The 17,433-nt window shown below is 33.9% G+C and overlaps 4 protein-coding genes across 6 annotated transcripts in view; 2 read left to right on the top strand and 2 right to left on the bottom strand.

The window, feature by feature from the left end:
• The first annotated feature begins 4,241 nt into the window (after nt 1–4,241).
• On the top strand, nt 4,242–6,913 carry LOC105224725 (ADP-dependent glucokinase). Of its 2 annotated transcripts, XM_011202891.4 has the most exons (5): nt 4,242–4,637; nt 4,711–5,106; nt 5,175–5,339; nt 5,550–6,276; nt 6,332–6,913. In XM_011202891.4, the coding sequence occupies exons 2-5, from the start codon at nt 4,754–4,756 to the stop codon at nt 6,584–6,586; spliced, it is 1,500 nt and encodes a 499-aa protein (XP_011201193.2). In that variant the 5' UTR covers nt 4,242–4,637; nt 4,711–4,753; the 3' UTR covers nt 6,587–6,913. The 2 variants fall into 2 exon arrangements, with proteins under 2 accessions (XP_011201193.2, XP_011201192.2); XM_011202890.4 differs by having other exon boundaries at nt 4,242–5,106.
• Nucleotides 6,914–7,295: 382 nt separating this feature from the next.
• On the bottom strand, nt 7,296–9,130 carry LOC105224727 (HMG box-containing protein 4). The gene is made up of 3 exons (XM_011202892.4): nt 8,977–9,130; nt 8,335–8,913; nt 7,296–8,275 (listed from the first exon to the last, which is right to left on the bottom strand). Exons 1-3 carry the CDS (start codon nt 9,008–9,010, stop codon nt 7,530–7,532), a joined length of 1,359 nt encoding a protein of 452 aa, XP_011201194.2. The 5' UTR covers nt 9,011–9,130; the 3' UTR covers nt 7,296–7,529.
• Nucleotides 9,131–9,259: 129 nt separating this feature from the next.
• Nucleotides 9,260–12,754, top strand: LOC105224728 (uncharacterized). The gene is made up of 2 exons (XM_011202893.4): nt 9,260–10,256; nt 11,394–12,754. The coding sequence occupies exons 1-2, from the start codon at nt 9,553–9,555 to the stop codon at nt 11,842–11,844; spliced, it is 1,155 nt and encodes a 384-aa protein (XP_011201195.1). The 5' UTR covers nt 9,260–9,552; the 3' UTR covers nt 11,845–12,754.
• Nucleotides 12,755–13,311: 557 nt separating this feature from the next.
• The window catches only part of LOC105224769 (uncharacterized), a 31,012-nt gene continuing 26,890 nt past the window's right edge, over nt 13,312–17,433 (bottom strand). For both annotated transcript variants that reach the window (XM_049457965.1, XM_049457966.1), the window contains exon 5: nt 13,312–14,390. In XM_049457965.1, coding sequence (XP_049313922.1) covers nt 14,281–14,390 — 110 coding nt within the window. In that variant the 3' untranslated portion in view covers nt 13,312–14,280. The remainder of the gene's footprint in view (nt 14,391–17,433) is intronic.

Genomic DNA, 17,433 nt, shown 5'->3' with positions numbered 1-17,433 from the left:
TATGAGTTGTTAATAGAATTTTGCTCGATCAAGAATAGATTCACCAGCTTATTTACAAGTATACTATTACAACCGGTTTCCCTATTTTGCATTGTTGCATCTGCCATATAATCTGTCACATTATCTAAACAGTAAAACAGCAATTTTTTTTAATTAATATTTTTGCCATAATTCATTTCATTTTCCAGACTGATCCATGGACTTTGCATCAGCGCACAAAGTTCTACAAAAAATGCTTATTTATACCAATTTACATATATTTATTTTATGACACACATTAACGGACGTGCTTTAGGTCTGGTTTACAAAATAAAGCCGGTTTCAAATACTTTCAAAATAATGTCACTTAATTATCTACTTATAAGCAATTGCTTAACAACACTTTTTTAAATCAATTAATTGAGCAAGATGTCAAAAAAGTGAGGCAGTATTGCCTAAATTTGCGAAATTTCGCCAGAATTATTATTTAAATCACGTCTATGAAGCGCTTGAGTGCCGAAATAAAAGCAATAAAAGGTCGATTGTGCAAATTTTTTTATTTTTTATTTTTTTGAATTCGTAATTGATTGGACTTTACACCATGGAATACTGTACTCGCTTGCCTGGCAAGCTTACGTCAGTGCATACAAGAAATGCTACAGAAAAGTCAGCATGACAGTATATAATTCGCAGACAGTACTCCAAGCAAAAAAAATGAAGAAAAGTAAAGGTATTTTATGTAAATAAAAAATTTAAAGAGTTAGTGAATTTGCGAACTAAAGCCGACGGTTGTGCTGCCGGCGCGCGTATGCTTATTATGTGCGAAATTTCACACACAAAAGGGAATAACAAAACAAAAATCACTTATGTTAAACAACTAAAAAAAACATAATGATTGTGTGATGTTTGTGAATATGTAAGCAAACAGAAAATCAAAATAGCGGATATTAGTGATACGATGATGCTTCAACTTAAGTGCGGAACGAACATAATCGAACAATCGAATATCGCGCCAAAGATTAGTCAAAGCATAATTGCTACTAAAATGGAATTCAATGCACTACTGAAAATAAAATGTGTTTTTATCAAAAAACATCAAATATTAAAAAATGAAATAAATTAATAAATTAAAAAAATACAAAATACAAAACAAAATAAAAGTAAAACTAATAAAAATTTCATTAATTTATTTTTAATATAAGTAACTTTGTATAAGTATATTAAACTAAAAATCGCAATTTATACTAAATCCGGAATACATACATATTTAGATATTAATAAAGGCAGGAAATGGCAACCGGCGAAAATGTTTCAATGTAAAACTGCAAAAAGTGGTACAAATCATCAAAACAATAATCAATGAAATGTGCCAAAGTATGCATAGTAAATAACGAATAATTAAAGTATTGAAAATAGAAGAAAACAAATTTCTATACTCTTATAAAAATATTTATATTTCTTCTAAAAAGACTTTAAATAAAAAGTAAATAAACATTTATCAAATAAAAGATAACAAATTATAATATAATGCTTATTAATAAATAAATTATATAAATACAGTATACTCTCGAAAAGTAAATTCTCAGAAAGTAAATAATCGCGGAAAAGTAAATCACCTTTAAGATTACACATGCACCTCGAAAAAGTAAATTTTTTAATTTACTTTTCAGAGAGTGTGATAAAAAATTCGAAACGAAGCAAGCAGCGTTTTTTACGATGTTGCAAAAACACTTACTCTCTTGTTTATCGTGTCTATTTAGTAAATAAACTTTGAGATATGTACATATGTAAATGGTCAGAAAATATATATTGCAAAAGAAAAAAAACAAAAGAATATTCAAAATTTTTTCTCTTCATAATAAATACATATGTTTTTCATGTAAATCCATATGTTTTATTGAAGCAAATAAATGAATGAATTTTTTAAGTTTAAAAATGCATTTAATATTATAAAAACAGATAATTTATGTATATATTTGGAAAAGTAAATTATTCGAAAAAGTAAATTACCCAAAATACCAATCGATTTACTTTTCGAGAGTATACTGTATGTACTAAACGAAGAAGGAAAGGCTAAGTTCGAGCGTAACCGAACGTTTTATACTCTTGCAACTTGCAAAAAGCAAAGACTGGGAAATTCCTCTAAGTAGTACTTGCGAGAGTATAAATATTCTTAAATAATATTTTTTCCCAAAAAGTTCAAAGAATCCAATATTGCACCACTTTACATAAGCTTAAGCACATCGTATGCACATTGAACTGCTTCGCACACACTTCGAGCAAAGCTGCTAAAGCGCCGATTACGAATATTCAACGCTATTGCTTATTGCCTGCGGCATGCTGCATAACTTTTTAACACTTAACGCTTACACTTTAAACAACTGACGGAATAGAGCAACCGCATGAAGTGTACTTAAATATATGTACATACATATATGCCAACAAACCTGTATATATTTGTGCGCATGCGGCGCCGCACTCACTCTGGCGCGCGCCATTACGCCGGCATTTAATTTCCGATACACACATTGTTGTGTTTGCTGATGCGCCCATTAGATGTCTAATTAATTTCACGAAAAGCGGAACACACTTTGACATATAGCCATTACAAAGCAAGCAGCGTGGCGTATGAGTAACTTTAAATATGAGGGGAAAAGAATAATTGAAATAATCAATACGCACTTCAGCAAAAAATCTGAATACTACAAATTAAGTTAACAGCACATTTAGCGCATGCTTGTGTTTATGTACACGAAATATATTTATGTTGTATAAACAAAACCAGTTTTCAGTTTTCCATATGCCGGTCGTTAGCGACTGCAACTTGCCGGTTGTCCTTGCACTGGAAACTATTTCAAGTGCATGGACGCGCTTTTGGTGGCCTTTCGCGGCAACGAGCACGTGGTAGGCAACTGTAGATTCAAAATAAAAAGTATTTAGCGAAAATTGAAACAGTTGTTGAAAAATTCCTTTAACGCAACGGTAAAAATAACTCAAGGTGATCAGTAAGGCGGAGTGATTGCGAAAATGTTCCCAACTAAAATGAAAGTAGATTGTAAGTGGAGGTTTGAGTATTGAATGGAGTAATGTGGTGTGTCAGAGGTTGAGTTTAAAACAAAAAACAAGTAATTCTTACGACGTAATATTGTTGTATTATAATTAGTATGGAATGTGGAAAAGATTTGTTGGGTATCAAAACAAGTAATACTACTAAAGTAAAGCTTTTTGACATAACCAAACAAGTGTAGAAAATTACTTCAAGATATAATGTTGTTGCATTTTTATAATTTTGTTTTAAGGGATTATATCTTCAAGTCAGAATAAACGAATTTTTTGAGATTTATTTTAAGTGTAATTTTATTTAATTAGTAAATTAAAACTGTATATTTGCAGAATTAAAGTACTTTAATTCTCGCCGATTAATTTTGATCAGTTGCGGATTTCCTTGTCTCAAATCTCAAGACAAAAAAAAATTATAATAATAATATTTTTATAGATGGATGCCGATAATGAACGAAGGGCTAGTCAAAATTTTATTTTTTGACGAAATGGCAGATTCCCAAATAATTAAGTTAAAAAAAAGACATTTAATAGCACCAGAAATAAAAATTATTATAAAAATATTATTCGATCATTACCTGACAAATACAGTTGAACTACTCGAACTAAGAAGTTCAAATTATGGAAGTTCAACTGTATACATAAGGTCGTGTAGAAATTGCAAGTCGATCGGCTGTTGTTGTTGTAGCAGCAGAAGTATGCCGAGTTGACAGTCCTTGGTCGAATAAAAGTCTGGGTCCGTTCTGGTTACGTAGACCCGACTGTCGTAGAACAGGCAAGTCGATCGGTCTAACAAGTTGCATAGACATTTTTTTTCACCAACTAGAAACAGCGTTTAAAGTTTCGGGAGTGAATTACGTTAAGTTAAAATGTTCTAAATAATGCTCTCATATCGCCTAAACTATTTGCTGGATCAAATTCAACTTTACCAGAATACTTTCAATTAAATGCACAATATATCGATTTTTTTAAAAGTAATAATACCATTTACAAATATATTTTATAACGAAACAAAAATAAAAATATTTTATGTAGTATTCTGTTATAGCATTTTAAATATATTACAAGGCGTTGTTTTAACTCTTACACGGCGCAGTAACTTCAAACTTTAAATATTTTCAACGGCGTCAAAATAAGAGAGAAACGGCTCCAATATTCCATTTTGTTTTCAAAATCACTTATCTTTCTTGCTGTGTTTGTTTTGCTTTTGCCGCTGGCAGTTATTTTGTTGCTGCCTTGTGTTTTTGTATTATTGGCATTTGTGTTCAGCTGGTCATTCCGTATCAGTTTCTAGTTTCGCGTTATAAATATTTAATAGTCTTGAACTAGTGTTGGAAAAAAATGTCAACTCTCTGTCGTGGCTACGTGCATAAATATTCAAGCAGTAGATGAATTTGAATGCATACGCATAACAACAATAAGTGCATAGCAAGATAGAAAAGAAAACCGTAGTTAACCAACAGCATCAGTCACAGCGGTAGATGATGAATGGTGTGGAGTGAGAGCCGGAACAGCAGCCAGACAAGCTGTGGAAAAATATATATTTGCCCAACGAAAAGTCAACGAATTTTTTTGTAGTGTGAAAAAAATATTCGCTGGTAAAGTTCAAAATATAGTGAACTTTAAAAAACTAACGTTTTCCTGAATATCTATCCACATACCTATATACAGTCTCAAGGGCAACCAGTGCAAAAGCGGCTAGAAAAAAAATACAATGACCTCGGTAATAAAGTATATGTCGCTTGTGACCACCTGCTCGGTGTTTGCAGCTCTAATTTCAATTGTTTGGCAAGCCTTTTTGTCACTAAAACAATTAAACAAAACTACTTCAATACTTACGGGGCTCTTGGCAATTGAGAGCAGTTTCAAGAAGCCTCTACAAGCACCGAAAATTGCTGTGGGCTATGGTGCTTGCACCGATTTGTTGTTGCATGCGACAGACTTTCTAAACTATACCGAGGAGTTAGTAAAAGGTGTCGGTCCAGAATTTACTGTGGACGAGGTTAATGACAGACAAGAGTTACTACAAACATTCGCATATTATTTTCAAAATGGTGCAGCAGCCGAGTGAGTACATAAATATAGAGCAACTATTTGAAATATGTTTAATTTGTAACTTGGAAATGTCATTACAGACGAATCATGCCCAACACCGAACTTTTTAGGGAACTTATACAAATTGCTAAGACTAGACACCGTGACAACATCAAATGGTTCCTTGGCGGCAATGCACCACTTATGGGCACTCGTTTTCATTTGGAAGGTGCTAATGTGCTATTAGGAGCGCGTATGTCAAAGAAGTGAGTATTTAGAAAAGTATATTAAGCGTGCTACGGAGTTTGTAAACCACAGAACGAAACGTCAAAGACCTTAAAAAAAAATATATGTAAAAAAATTTGGCACGGATTATTATCCGATTATTTGAGTTATTGTATGAAAACTTTATTTTATTTATAAAGGGTATTGTTTTTGATATTTAACTAATTTACAAAATTATTTATTTATCATAGGTTACGTCGACTTGTGCCGGCAGAAATAAAAATAGCAGGTGATGAAATACCTGAAGATGATATCCACCTTATATTGGAGTACAAGTCTGGTGACACCTGGGGTCCACTTGTAGCGCCACGCGCAAATCGCTACATTCTACACAGTGATCAAAATAATCCACATTTAAATTCTGTTGAACATTTTGACGAAGCTGTACGTAATTTCCAGCCACGATTACTTGTTATCAGCGGCATACAAATGATGGACAGCTACAAGTTTGCACCTGGCATACGTGAAGCACGACTACTCAAAGTTCAAGAACAAATTACTTCACAAACATTTGCTACCTTGCAACATTTCGAAATGGCAAGTTACGTAGAAATCGAATTGCTACAATTGCTACGACAATATGTGCTCCCATATGTGGATTCGTTAGGCATGAATGAGCAAGAGCTAGAAAATTTACGCCAGGTGTTAACACATGGGCGCACAACTCTTGCTACAGACTGGAATCCGCGTGTTGCTACTGCATTAGACCAAATGCGTGAGGTATTTCAAATTTTAGCTCAAGATCACTACAAGAATACCACAGGCTTGCCAAGAAGACGTCTTTTAACTCGTATACATGTACATACGTTAGCCTATCAAGCATTGTTAACAGTGCGCGACTCCCAGTGGGAACGTACGCAATTAGCGGCGGCCAAAGCAGCACTTACAGCCCACCGACATGTTTGCCAAACAGATATGGTATGTCATAAAAATTTGGAAGGTTAAAGAAATGTATTTTTAATTTTAATTTCAGATCAATCCCGAATCTGCGCTACTCATTTTAGACGACAGTTTTTCTACCACAGCCCTCAACAAGAACACAGCCAGTCGCATACAATTTAATCCACAACAACCTGTGCCATGCTGGAATGAAACTATTGCTGTGAATGATCAAAAGTCATTACCTATCGAAATCTGTGTAGCTCCAGTGTTAGTCTGTCGTGTTGCGAAGAAAACTGCTGGTGCAGGCGACAATATATCTGCCGCAGCGTTATCCCAACAGTTGTAAATTATTATGCGTTAAATAATTAGCAAGTGCCCTCTCCGAACGACTGTTAAAACCCAGAGTGACCTTAATAACATATGGATCCTATGACCTGTAGTAATGGACGGAACAATAATTAAAAAAACAAAAACAGTATATATATTTATTTTACATACTTCTCAAACATTCCGCAGCAAGTAAATTGAAACCGATCGTTTGTTTGTTCCTTGAAGTTAGTGGCGGTGTTTGCATTATAGCTTTAATGCTACATGTTTAGTCTAGAATTCCTATTATCTGTGTTCATTTATATTCATGGACTTAAATAATAGATATATTACAATGTTGATAATACTTTTTGTTTTGTTTGTGGTTTGTCTCGAAAATTAAACTAGATCTAGTTGTGCAGTAATATTTTAGGCTAATTTAAACTTGAAGTTAAAGAATATTCAGATATCCTAATATTCAGAACTGCCAAATACGTGGTTTCTAACTATTTTTTAATTCCATAAACAGGATTCAAAAATAAAAGTTTTAATCCCAACTTCGGAATTAAATAATAAAAATCTAACTTTCAATCGAAATTTTTTAATTGAAAATTCGCAACTCTGCTAATTATGATGTTTTAAAATAGTTATTGATTAAAATAACGAACTATGTACACTTTTGTAATTACGAAAATTTGCAACTTGCCGCTAATATGTACTTAACCTATATTAAAAATGCAAATCTAGTATTGATTTTTGATAAATGAATGCTCAATTACCTATTGATGTTAGATTTATACATTCCTTTTTATTTAACCTTGCATTTGACTTTATAATAAATATGCATTTGTAAGTTAAAACCTAAATATAAACTTTTATTTCTTCGCTTACACTCTCACAACACTTACCTCTTACGGGTATCACTTAATAGCTAAGAAAAGATCAACTTTATAGCAAATAAAATACAATCAGTATCCAGCATACTAAAGACCCGGCATGACGTATGCGATATTGTCCAATGTCGCCGTTAAGTTTTCACTTAGCTGTGGCTTTCGTTCTAAACCGGGTATGCGTGTTGTCAGGCACAGTAGTGGTCCCAGTGAGCAAAGCAGACTGTCTAGCAATACGGAAAGGCTACCGGACACCGCAATTTGCCCTTCATGTTCTTTAAGTCGCTCACCGATAATGGTCAAACTCTCACCGAGCAATTTTAGGTGTGCTGCCGTATCAACAGGCTCAATATTTGGCAGTGATGACTTTCTGCTGTGCGAATTTACGGTATGTGCGGTAACTGCTGCGTTACTCGTGTAATTGTTATTTGTTGTGTTGTTATTGTTGGTAGCAATCAGTTGTGTTGAAAGATTGTTGCTGTTAACGCCATTGCCTCTATTGTGGCTATTATTTCTTCGACGTTTTGTTGTTAAGCCAGTGGTTGGGGAATCGCCTGCATTACTGACCACTGAAATGGAGTTGCCACGTGGCTTCGCTCTGTTCGACTGTGCTGCGCTTATTGGCGGTGGCGTTTGCTCTTGCCCTTCCGTTAAATTTTTGGCTCTTGTTGTTGGTTTAAAGTAAGCCAACGATGGATTCACAACGGTAGCAGACGTTACGCGATCACGGGACTTAGCTTTAGTGGCTTGAATTTTAGCTTTACGTCGCCACGAATCTTTCTCTTTATTTGAAACGTTCGCCCATAATTCACCAAGCCGTTTTGCTGTGTTTGAGAAATCTAAGTAAGAAAAAAATATTATTTTCTAAAAAGTGTTTATTTATGGTAATTTCCTTTACCTAGATCTTGTCCTTTGTTCAATTTACCAGATTTACGCAATTCTCGTGCCCACATACTGTACGCCGTGTAACGTGTTTTGCCTTTATCTTTCCGTTCAACTTTTCCCGTCACAACACGTCCATCTTTCAGCACCCTTCGTTTGTTTGCCTTCTCTGTCATATATAAACTTTGACGAACTTTCGATTCTGGATTGCCGTTGCTATCCGTAGGTTCACCATCTACAATACCGGCCACTAGCTCTTTAAGATCATCATCGGAATCACCTGTGGGCGAATTGTTATCACCGTAATTTTCACCATCTGTACCGTTGTCCGACATTTCATCGTGCAATTCGGTGTCGTCTTCCGCTAAATCACTTAGATCACCACCTAATTCGTTGCTAACGTTAATGTGGGATCTACGAGCGGGCCGCCCAATACCACCCATAATGTTTCTACCACGTACATTACCGTTACGCGTCGGCAGTTTTGCCGCTCTTTTTAGTTTCTTTTCCACTTCATCTGGCGATTGAAAATCGAGTAGTTTGGATGATTTCTTACGTACACGTCCACTTCGGGATACGCCAGTCACTTGAAATTCTTCAAGCGTTAAATAATATTAGTAGCTGAAGTCTAACAGCAAATTTAATCTTGAACACTTACCTTTGCTAGCAGTGGTATTCTGAGGCGTTTCCATAGCTATTGGAGCCAAATTTTGGATTTTTGATTTGTTGTGATTTGTTTTGTTCGTAATTCGTTGCGTTCTATTAGGAAAATTTCGATAGAAAGCATGTGAAGGCAAACACAAATATAGCTCAGGGTTGCATAAAATACGTTAATTTAATACTGCATAACCTTTTGACGCGGATGATATATAATATAACATGAATAATGCAAAATTCTATACAAAAATTTTTTGACATACTGCCATTCAATTAAACACCTAAATATATTAATAACATTTTAAATATTTATAAATAAGAAATGTAATTTTTTTCTTTTTATGATATATTGAATGTTACCATTTGTGCAACTCTGTGGCGGCTGCAAATTTGCTTAAATAATTGGCGCTTTTCCGCAGTTTGGAAGAAAACAAAGGAGAAGGTGTAAGAAAATTCAAGCGTCTTCAAACGCTTGAAACAAAAAATTAAAAAACTCCACCGTTTGTGTTAAATTGCGCTAATAACCGTAGATAAATAAAATCCTTTCAATAAGGACTTTCTGATAACACAAAACAGGATGACGACGGAGACAACTCCTCATCAGCAGCACCAACAACAACAAATCCGTATAGCACTCTCGGAAATTCCAAGTCGCTTGGAAGCGCTACGTTTCGCAAGTGGAGGTGCTACAACGCCGACAGCTACACCAAATCGCTACAGCCCCAATGAACCAACACCAGCAACACTTTTTAATACACCGCATCTTCTAGACAATACTACAAATGTAGCACTTTCTCAGGATAATATCTTGTCACCAATGCCATCACCGGATGAAATGATAATTCGTCAACGTGGTCGGCGTCGTTTTAACAACGGCTTATCGCCAGATGTCGGCAATACGCCACTACGTATGCCCTTCCAACGTACACCAACCAAGGTACCATTAAGCACCAGCATGATATTGCGCAGTTCACCGCGTAAGCGTCTGACAATGGGTAGTACACCACCGGCTCCTGAACCACCAGTAATGCCTTCACCAACAAAAGCAAAACAACAATTATGGCCAACAGGCACACCAATGGCGAAAAAATTACGTCTTGGCGGTGAAGATGGTAACAGCGGTAAACCTATTGCACAAATTAATGAAGAAACGCCTTTACCAGTAGTTTTGCAAGGAATGTCGCAACAACAACTTATTAATCTGATTGTCGGAGAATTAGTTGCGGGTGACGCTACAACCGAGGAGAGTTTTCGTTCCCGTCTGCCTATGCCAGATATAAAGTAAGTATAAACAATAAAAAACAGCTATAATACTCTTTACAGCGTCAATTTTTATAGCATGAATCTGAAATTTCTCGAAAATATCTTATAAAAAAAAAAGTACCAGTTATGTTATACAGGGTTTGTCTCGAAAGTAATAGAACTGATTCGATTTAAAAAAATTTTATTGAACCAGTCGTTAGAACTCCTTAAAAACTTTCAAAATAGGCTCCTTCTGTGTCGATACAGGGCTGCCAGCGCGATTTCCAAGCATTGAAAGACATTCTCCGGAATAGCCTTGTGAGCTGAGGTGATGGAAGGCGGTGTAGGCCGGGGTATTGTCGTGTGCAACTTCCAATCGGCTGCGATGTTTTGTCAGACCTGATTGGCCCTTAGTTTGAGAATTTGGGGATTTCCACGTAAAACTTCGCATTGACGGTTTGTCCAGGAGGAACAAATTCACGGTGGACGATGCCTTTGATGCCAAAAAGGACAATGAGCATCGTTTTCACATTGCTCATTCATTAGCGCCCTCTTCCCGGCCCTCCAATAAAGCCTGGTGCCACCGAAACACACAACTTTTTGCTAAAGCAACACCTGGGTAGGCCTGCTTGATCATATGAAACGTCTCTGTCACAGATTTACAGAGTTTCATACCGAATTTAATCGTGTACTTCTACTCTAGCAAACGCTGCATTTTCGGCTTGCATCACTCACAGAAACATGTCACGCGAAAATTTTTGTCCTGATCCTCCGGGGCTCGAAGACAACTGACCAGTCGCTCGTTTGTTAGCTAAGAACGCCTTCTACCGAATACAGTCGGTCCTCGCACACTCCGAAGTACAGCCGCGACGGAAGAAAATCAGTCCTATTACTTTCCACACAAACCCTGTATGGTGTTCGCTCTGGAAAATTGTATGGTTTTATTTTTTTTATTCTTTTGTACCATAATTCTTACTAAATTTCATGAAAATATTTCTAAAAAAAATGCCATTCAATTAAGAATTTAATATTAATCATTCAGTTTGTATGTAATTCGAAAACTAAGGGAATAAGACTTAGGACTACTTCGTAGCAAACTTAATATTCCCCCTCTGTGTATAAATATATTTGTAATGCTAATTCATAATCATAAACATTTTTTTATGCCTTTTGCAGCCCATTAGAGGAGGAGTTGTTACATGCCAAACGACAAATATTTCGCTCACTACCAACATCACGTCTTTGTAAGAAAACCGATAGTAGCGCTTATTCACGTGCGTCACTACATCTCAGTGAATTCAAGCGTTTGCTTACCGCACACACCAAACAACTATATGATTCGGGGAATTGGGACGCTTTGCTGGACTATGTGACCATGGCTTGGCCGATTGTACGCGCTACTCCGCACTGGGATAGCGCCACACATAATGTAATCCGTCGTCAATGTTTCAAACTTCTGGCATGCCATTGTATTGCATCGTTAAAGAACGGTGGACAACGTTTGGGCATGGCGCGTCTACACGAAACCGAACGAAATTTGCGCGAATGGACACGAGACTACGAAGATGTTCAGTCGTGCCTGAGCGCGTTGAATAAAGCGATAGCGAAAGGACGCGCAACCCTATAGTATATTCCTAATAGTTTTACAATTTGTAGTTGTAGAATTTTTTTAACAAAAGACTTGCATGATTTTAAATAATTTCTGTTTAGTATTTTTAGAAATGTTAAAACTTAAACATTTTAGAATTTTAAAGTTGCCATTAATTTCGTATATTTAAAACAGCTGGTTATAGCGACATATTGTGATCATAAAGACAAGTGACAAATACAATCACAAATTTAACAAAACCCAAAATATATCTAAAAATGTTTATTAATATAAGACCATGTATTGTTTTTACATAATCTAGATTAGTACGAAATCCCATTTGTATATATTTGTATATTCAATCACATAATCGCGCCAGCCTCTAGTATATGTGAATATAATTGGTAGAAAACTTTTCAAATTTGTTAAGATTTGTAATCAACAAAATGTATTTGTATATTTCATTGTTGTGCATTTCAATACTCAAAATTTTAAAATTGCACGCTTAGTCATTTGTTAGCAGCCATATCACATGCCGGTAGCACATTAAGCTTCAGCAAGATAAACATATGCTTGCTTACGCCTATTTTCGGTATTATTAATCTAAGAAATTTTTTTATTTTAAGTTTCAAAATTTGCTATTACTAATCGTTATGTCTGGCATAAAAGGTATATGTACTCATTTCGTATATACTGGTATGCTATTACAGTTATATTTTCTGTGCAAATCATGTCATTTATTGTTATTTTTAATATGCTTCACTTAGTATTAAGCATTTTATTCAGAGTTTTTATTAATATGAACATAATAAAGCGTGTACATTTTTACAACTGAAATTATGAAATGTTCTCTTTTGAAGACAAAGCATTAAAGCCCGTCTACGTTTTTTAAAGACTCGATATTTTTGGTTGAAACAACAGTTTTTGGTAGAATGCAAAATCGATTGCCTGAAAATTACCCCTAACCCCTTAATTAAATAAAAAATATACATTTACAAAATTTAATGGATTTTAATAATCGGGGATCCATTTTGACATAGTACTTTGAATTGCGGAAAAAAGATGTCTGACGATGAGGACAGTTCTGCTTAAAATATTCTCAAATCCAAAAGTGGTAGTCGATGAATTAGTTAAATTTAAATTTTTTCCAAAAAGGCGGCTTTCCAAAAAAGTTTTTTGTGAAAAATTCAGTGTGACAGTGTTCAGAAGTTGAGAAAAATGCCCCCGCAGGTAACCAAAACACTCGCCTCTAAAGAAAAATGTGTTTAAAACACTGGGATAATGTCACTAAGCTATAACTTTTTTTTTACAAATAAGCTTATATCTCCGAAATTGCCCGGATCAGCTTCAAAATTTCGGAGAAAGTCTTTAAGTATTTATATGTACATTCGATAAATTTATTTATTGAAAGCCACAAGTGGATATAACTTCTTAATTAAATAAAACTCTCAAAATTTTTAAATCACTTAATCGTTTTTTTATTTTTTATACACATTTATATATATTATACATACATATGCATATTACTGTATTTACAAAATACTACTTCATAACCTAAAAACTATACTAACACGACTTGTTACTTTTTTATGTTTATTTACATTTAAATCATATTTATACATGTACAGCTTTACATTAAATTAAGTGTATTAAAAATAGTATGACAACAGCTTGCATATATGACAGCGAAATAATTTGAAATATTTTTATGCAGTTCTTAAATGATTTAATCATGTACCAACTTTTGAACACATATTCACGTGTATATTTACATTTTAATATTCAATTCATCATTTTTTTTTTTATTTAAAAACGTTTCGTTTAAATTGTTTTTATTAAAAATTCGCTTAAAACTAGTTTAACACATTCGTTTAGTTATTGTTGTTGTGAGTTCTCGTCGTCGAAATCATCAGTTTTGCAATAAAGGTAAAGAAAGAGTGTTTTTAAAATCCAAAATAGTAAAATATATTTGGTTAGCATTAGAAAAGGTGCTTAGTCTCAAGTGTGTACACTTTAGTAATATTACACTTCTTTGGTATGATGGCTTCAAGTGTGGTTTGGTATGTATATTTGTAAATTGATTTGCTAAAATATTCAAGACGTTCTTGTATAATCTGTGTTCTTCACAGGACACAACGTTCTCTTATTCTTTGACTGATTTTTTGCGCAGGTTTCGAAAAAGACTGGTTCATTTTTGAAGTATGAGCATTCCAATACATTCCTTTTCCACATTTCATTCATTATAGGCTTATGCTTTTTAACTTAGCTTCTGTAATTTTCAGAAACAATAAGCGTGACCAGCAGCACATTGATGAACTGATGACCTCTTCAGTTACATTGACTTTGCATATACTTATCACTACGAACATTATTTGAAGAGTTGATTTTGCGTTTTTATGCCACCGAAACATGTTGCACTGAGTATAATTGTTTTGTTAGCACATTCAATTTATTGTTTCCTTTGCATTTTATATCCTAAACATTAACAGTGTACCTGCTAGCGACGTTTAAAATTGTTAATAGAACGGCCAGCAGCAATAAAGAACCAGTGCTCACTTGTCGGGCAGCTACCGAAATATATCGCCCTGTAAGCAGATGAAGTGCAAAAATGTTATTATTGATTTTTGTTTACATTCACATATTTATGATTGACAATTCTTAGGAATTGGAATAAGTCAAATATAATATGAGCAAAAATAATTATTTGTTATATGGAATATACATATTAGATAACTATACAATTATTATTAATTTTATATGAATAAAGCGCAATAAAAAAATAATAATTAAAATAAAATTTTGGTAAAACGTTTTACGTGAATCGCAAAGATATCTGATATAGTTTCATACCCCCAAAAAAATTCGTCACAATTCAACTTTTTTAAACATAGACCTCGCCATGAAAGTTTAGTCACTCACTATAAAAAGGCTCAACCATTATTTTAATATTAATTTCATAAACTTTATCACAATCTAAACTAAAATTGTTAAGTCATCGATTTTAGTAAGTTAAAATACATTAGTAAAAGTTCCAAAACAGTCTAATTATATACATATGTACAATATAGTTTTTTACTTATTTTTCTGCGAAAATATAACTCCATATTCCTCATAATTGAATTAAGAAACCACAAGGGGAAATATGGTATATTATTTTTATTATTATTGCGAGTTCTTAAGGTCTGATACTGTGAGAAGAAAAACTATTTTTTATTGTGTGTAATTTTCTTTTTATTCTCACAACTGCAATGACAGCCAAGATATTGACGAACCGTCGTATTTGCATAAATTTAAAAATAAATAAATATACTGATTTTTATATCGAGAAGTTTGTAAGAATAGAGTAATATAGATATAGGGTTCTATATATGTATATAAATGATCAGGATGACGTGAAAAGTTGAACTACGGTTGACTGTCCGTCTGTACGTCCGTAATCGTAATAATCTAAACACTAATTATACCCTGAACAGGGTATGTTAAGTTTGTCACGAAGTTTGTAACACCTAGAAGGAAGCGTCGTAGACCCTATAAAGTATATATATAAATGATCAGTATATCGAGCTGAGTCGATTAAGCCATGGCCGTCTGTCTGTATATATACGAACTAGTCCCTCAGTTTTCAAGATATATTCAAGAAATTTGGTATATATTATTTTTTAAGGCAACAATGTAATCTCCAAACAAATTGTTCAGAACGGATTACTATAGCATATAGCTTCCATACAAACTGAACACATAGTTACTAACAGAAATGCACCTGTGAAGGGTATTTAGCTTCGGTGCAACCGAAGTTAACGTTTTTTCTTGTTTAAAATATAGAATTGTAATTTGGGACAGGGACTTGCAATAGCAAGTGGCACTTGTGGGTTAAAAATTTTGTAGAAGTCCAAGCAAGACAAATCCCTTAAACACTACTACCAATTCTGTAAAAATTTATGAAATCGAAAAATAAAGATAAAATTGGTTTCGGGACTCACCGACCGATTTCGACTAAATTTGGTACGTGACAGTCTTCGCACATTCACAGTGAGAAAAGGAATGAAATCGGACCACAACCACGCCTATTTCTCATATCACACAATTTTAAATTACACTTGATTCTTTCACTTTCCACTTACACAAATCAATTAAATAACGGGATAAAACTTTGCACTAATAATTCCTTTAAGATATGTCACCTTATGATAAGAAATTATACAAATCCAACCAAAACTGTTCAAGCCCCCAAATACCGAAAATGTGGACTATCTATAGTTGACTTTTGACCGAAAATATCGATCATGTGTGGAATATACAATTAAAATTCAGAGAAAATCCTCTGCTGGTAATAGTATCACTGTGTATTAAAACGACTTGAATCGAGTCAATGCTTCTCTGAGCCCCCATATATCTAATAAAAAGATTTTCGAACTTCCGGCTAACTTTATACCGCATACGAGTATATCAGCCAATGTGTGAGTTATCTCAATAATATGTAAAAACGTATTTTACTCAAAACAATGTATCTTTGTGCCTAAAATAGATAAAATTGGAGCTAACCCCTATATAACTAATATCAGAAATTTCGAACATCTGACTGACTTTACTTATGATTGGTGGTTGTATTTACATATATGTGAGGTACCTTAATGAAACTCAGGGAATATTTTTTGGTAAGTGGCATGTTAAAAGTATGTGTTACTGGCAAAAATAGATAAAATCGACTGAATACTACTTCCAACTCCAACATTTTCCTGGCGGAATTTTCGTATAATACATTGATTCTTGCAAGATGCAAGAGTATAAAATGTTCAGTTACATCCCCCGTTATTTGTTTAAGAATACAAATTTAACCCAAATACACGATTGTGTCTTACAATTTTCCGTTTTTAACTTTCAATACCATAACACCTTTGAAATAATCATATATTATATTATATAGTATTTATATCTTATTATCTTATGGTGGCGATTTTAAAACCAGGTTCAAGATATGTAAGGATATCCTTAGCCTTTCCAATATATTCGCGACTGTTCGAACCGTTTTGGAATAGACGTAATCCAAGCTAGATTTATCTCAAAAAAAGAACTATTACTAATAGCTTTAAACAATTTTATTCTCAGAACATAGAAAGTAATAAAAGAATGTAGGACAGTCACTGTCAATGAGAGTTTGTTTCTTGTAGCAGCAGAATTCTGCCGAATTGACACTCCTTGGTCGCATAAAAGTCCGGTTCCGTTCCTATTACATAGACCCGACTGTCGTGGAAACGGATCAATACGAGATGATATTGACTGAATACTAAAATTTCCAGTTTTCTCTTTCACTGACTTCTTTTTAGATGCTTTAGCGCTAAAGTTGGCAGAAAAAGATAGTAAAAACTTAGATATAATATTATGCCGATAATATTACATATGTTAATAGGCCGATAGAAAGAAAGGCCCACCCTATACTAACAGCAATGCTTTACCACCTATTTCTATTTTCTATAAATGCTAATTACATATACATACTTATGTATACCAAATATATCGTTTTATGATTTGAATTATAATATCAATTGAATTACAGTCAAGCTATTTTAATTTCAGTGGAACGTTTAAATTCTCCATTTAATGTGCAATTTCAACAATTGAATGGTGACA

Source organism: Bactrocera dorsalis, chromosome 5, assembly GCF_023373825.1.
Source record: "Bactrocera dorsalis isolate Fly_Bdor chromosome 5, ASM2337382v1, whole genome shotgun sequence".
NCBI lineage: Eukaryota > Metazoa > Arthropoda > Insecta > Diptera > Tephritidae > Bactrocera > Bactrocera dorsalis.
The sequence above is the reverse complement of the archived record's forward strand: the minus strand, read 5'-3'. Positions and strand labels throughout refer to the sequence as shown.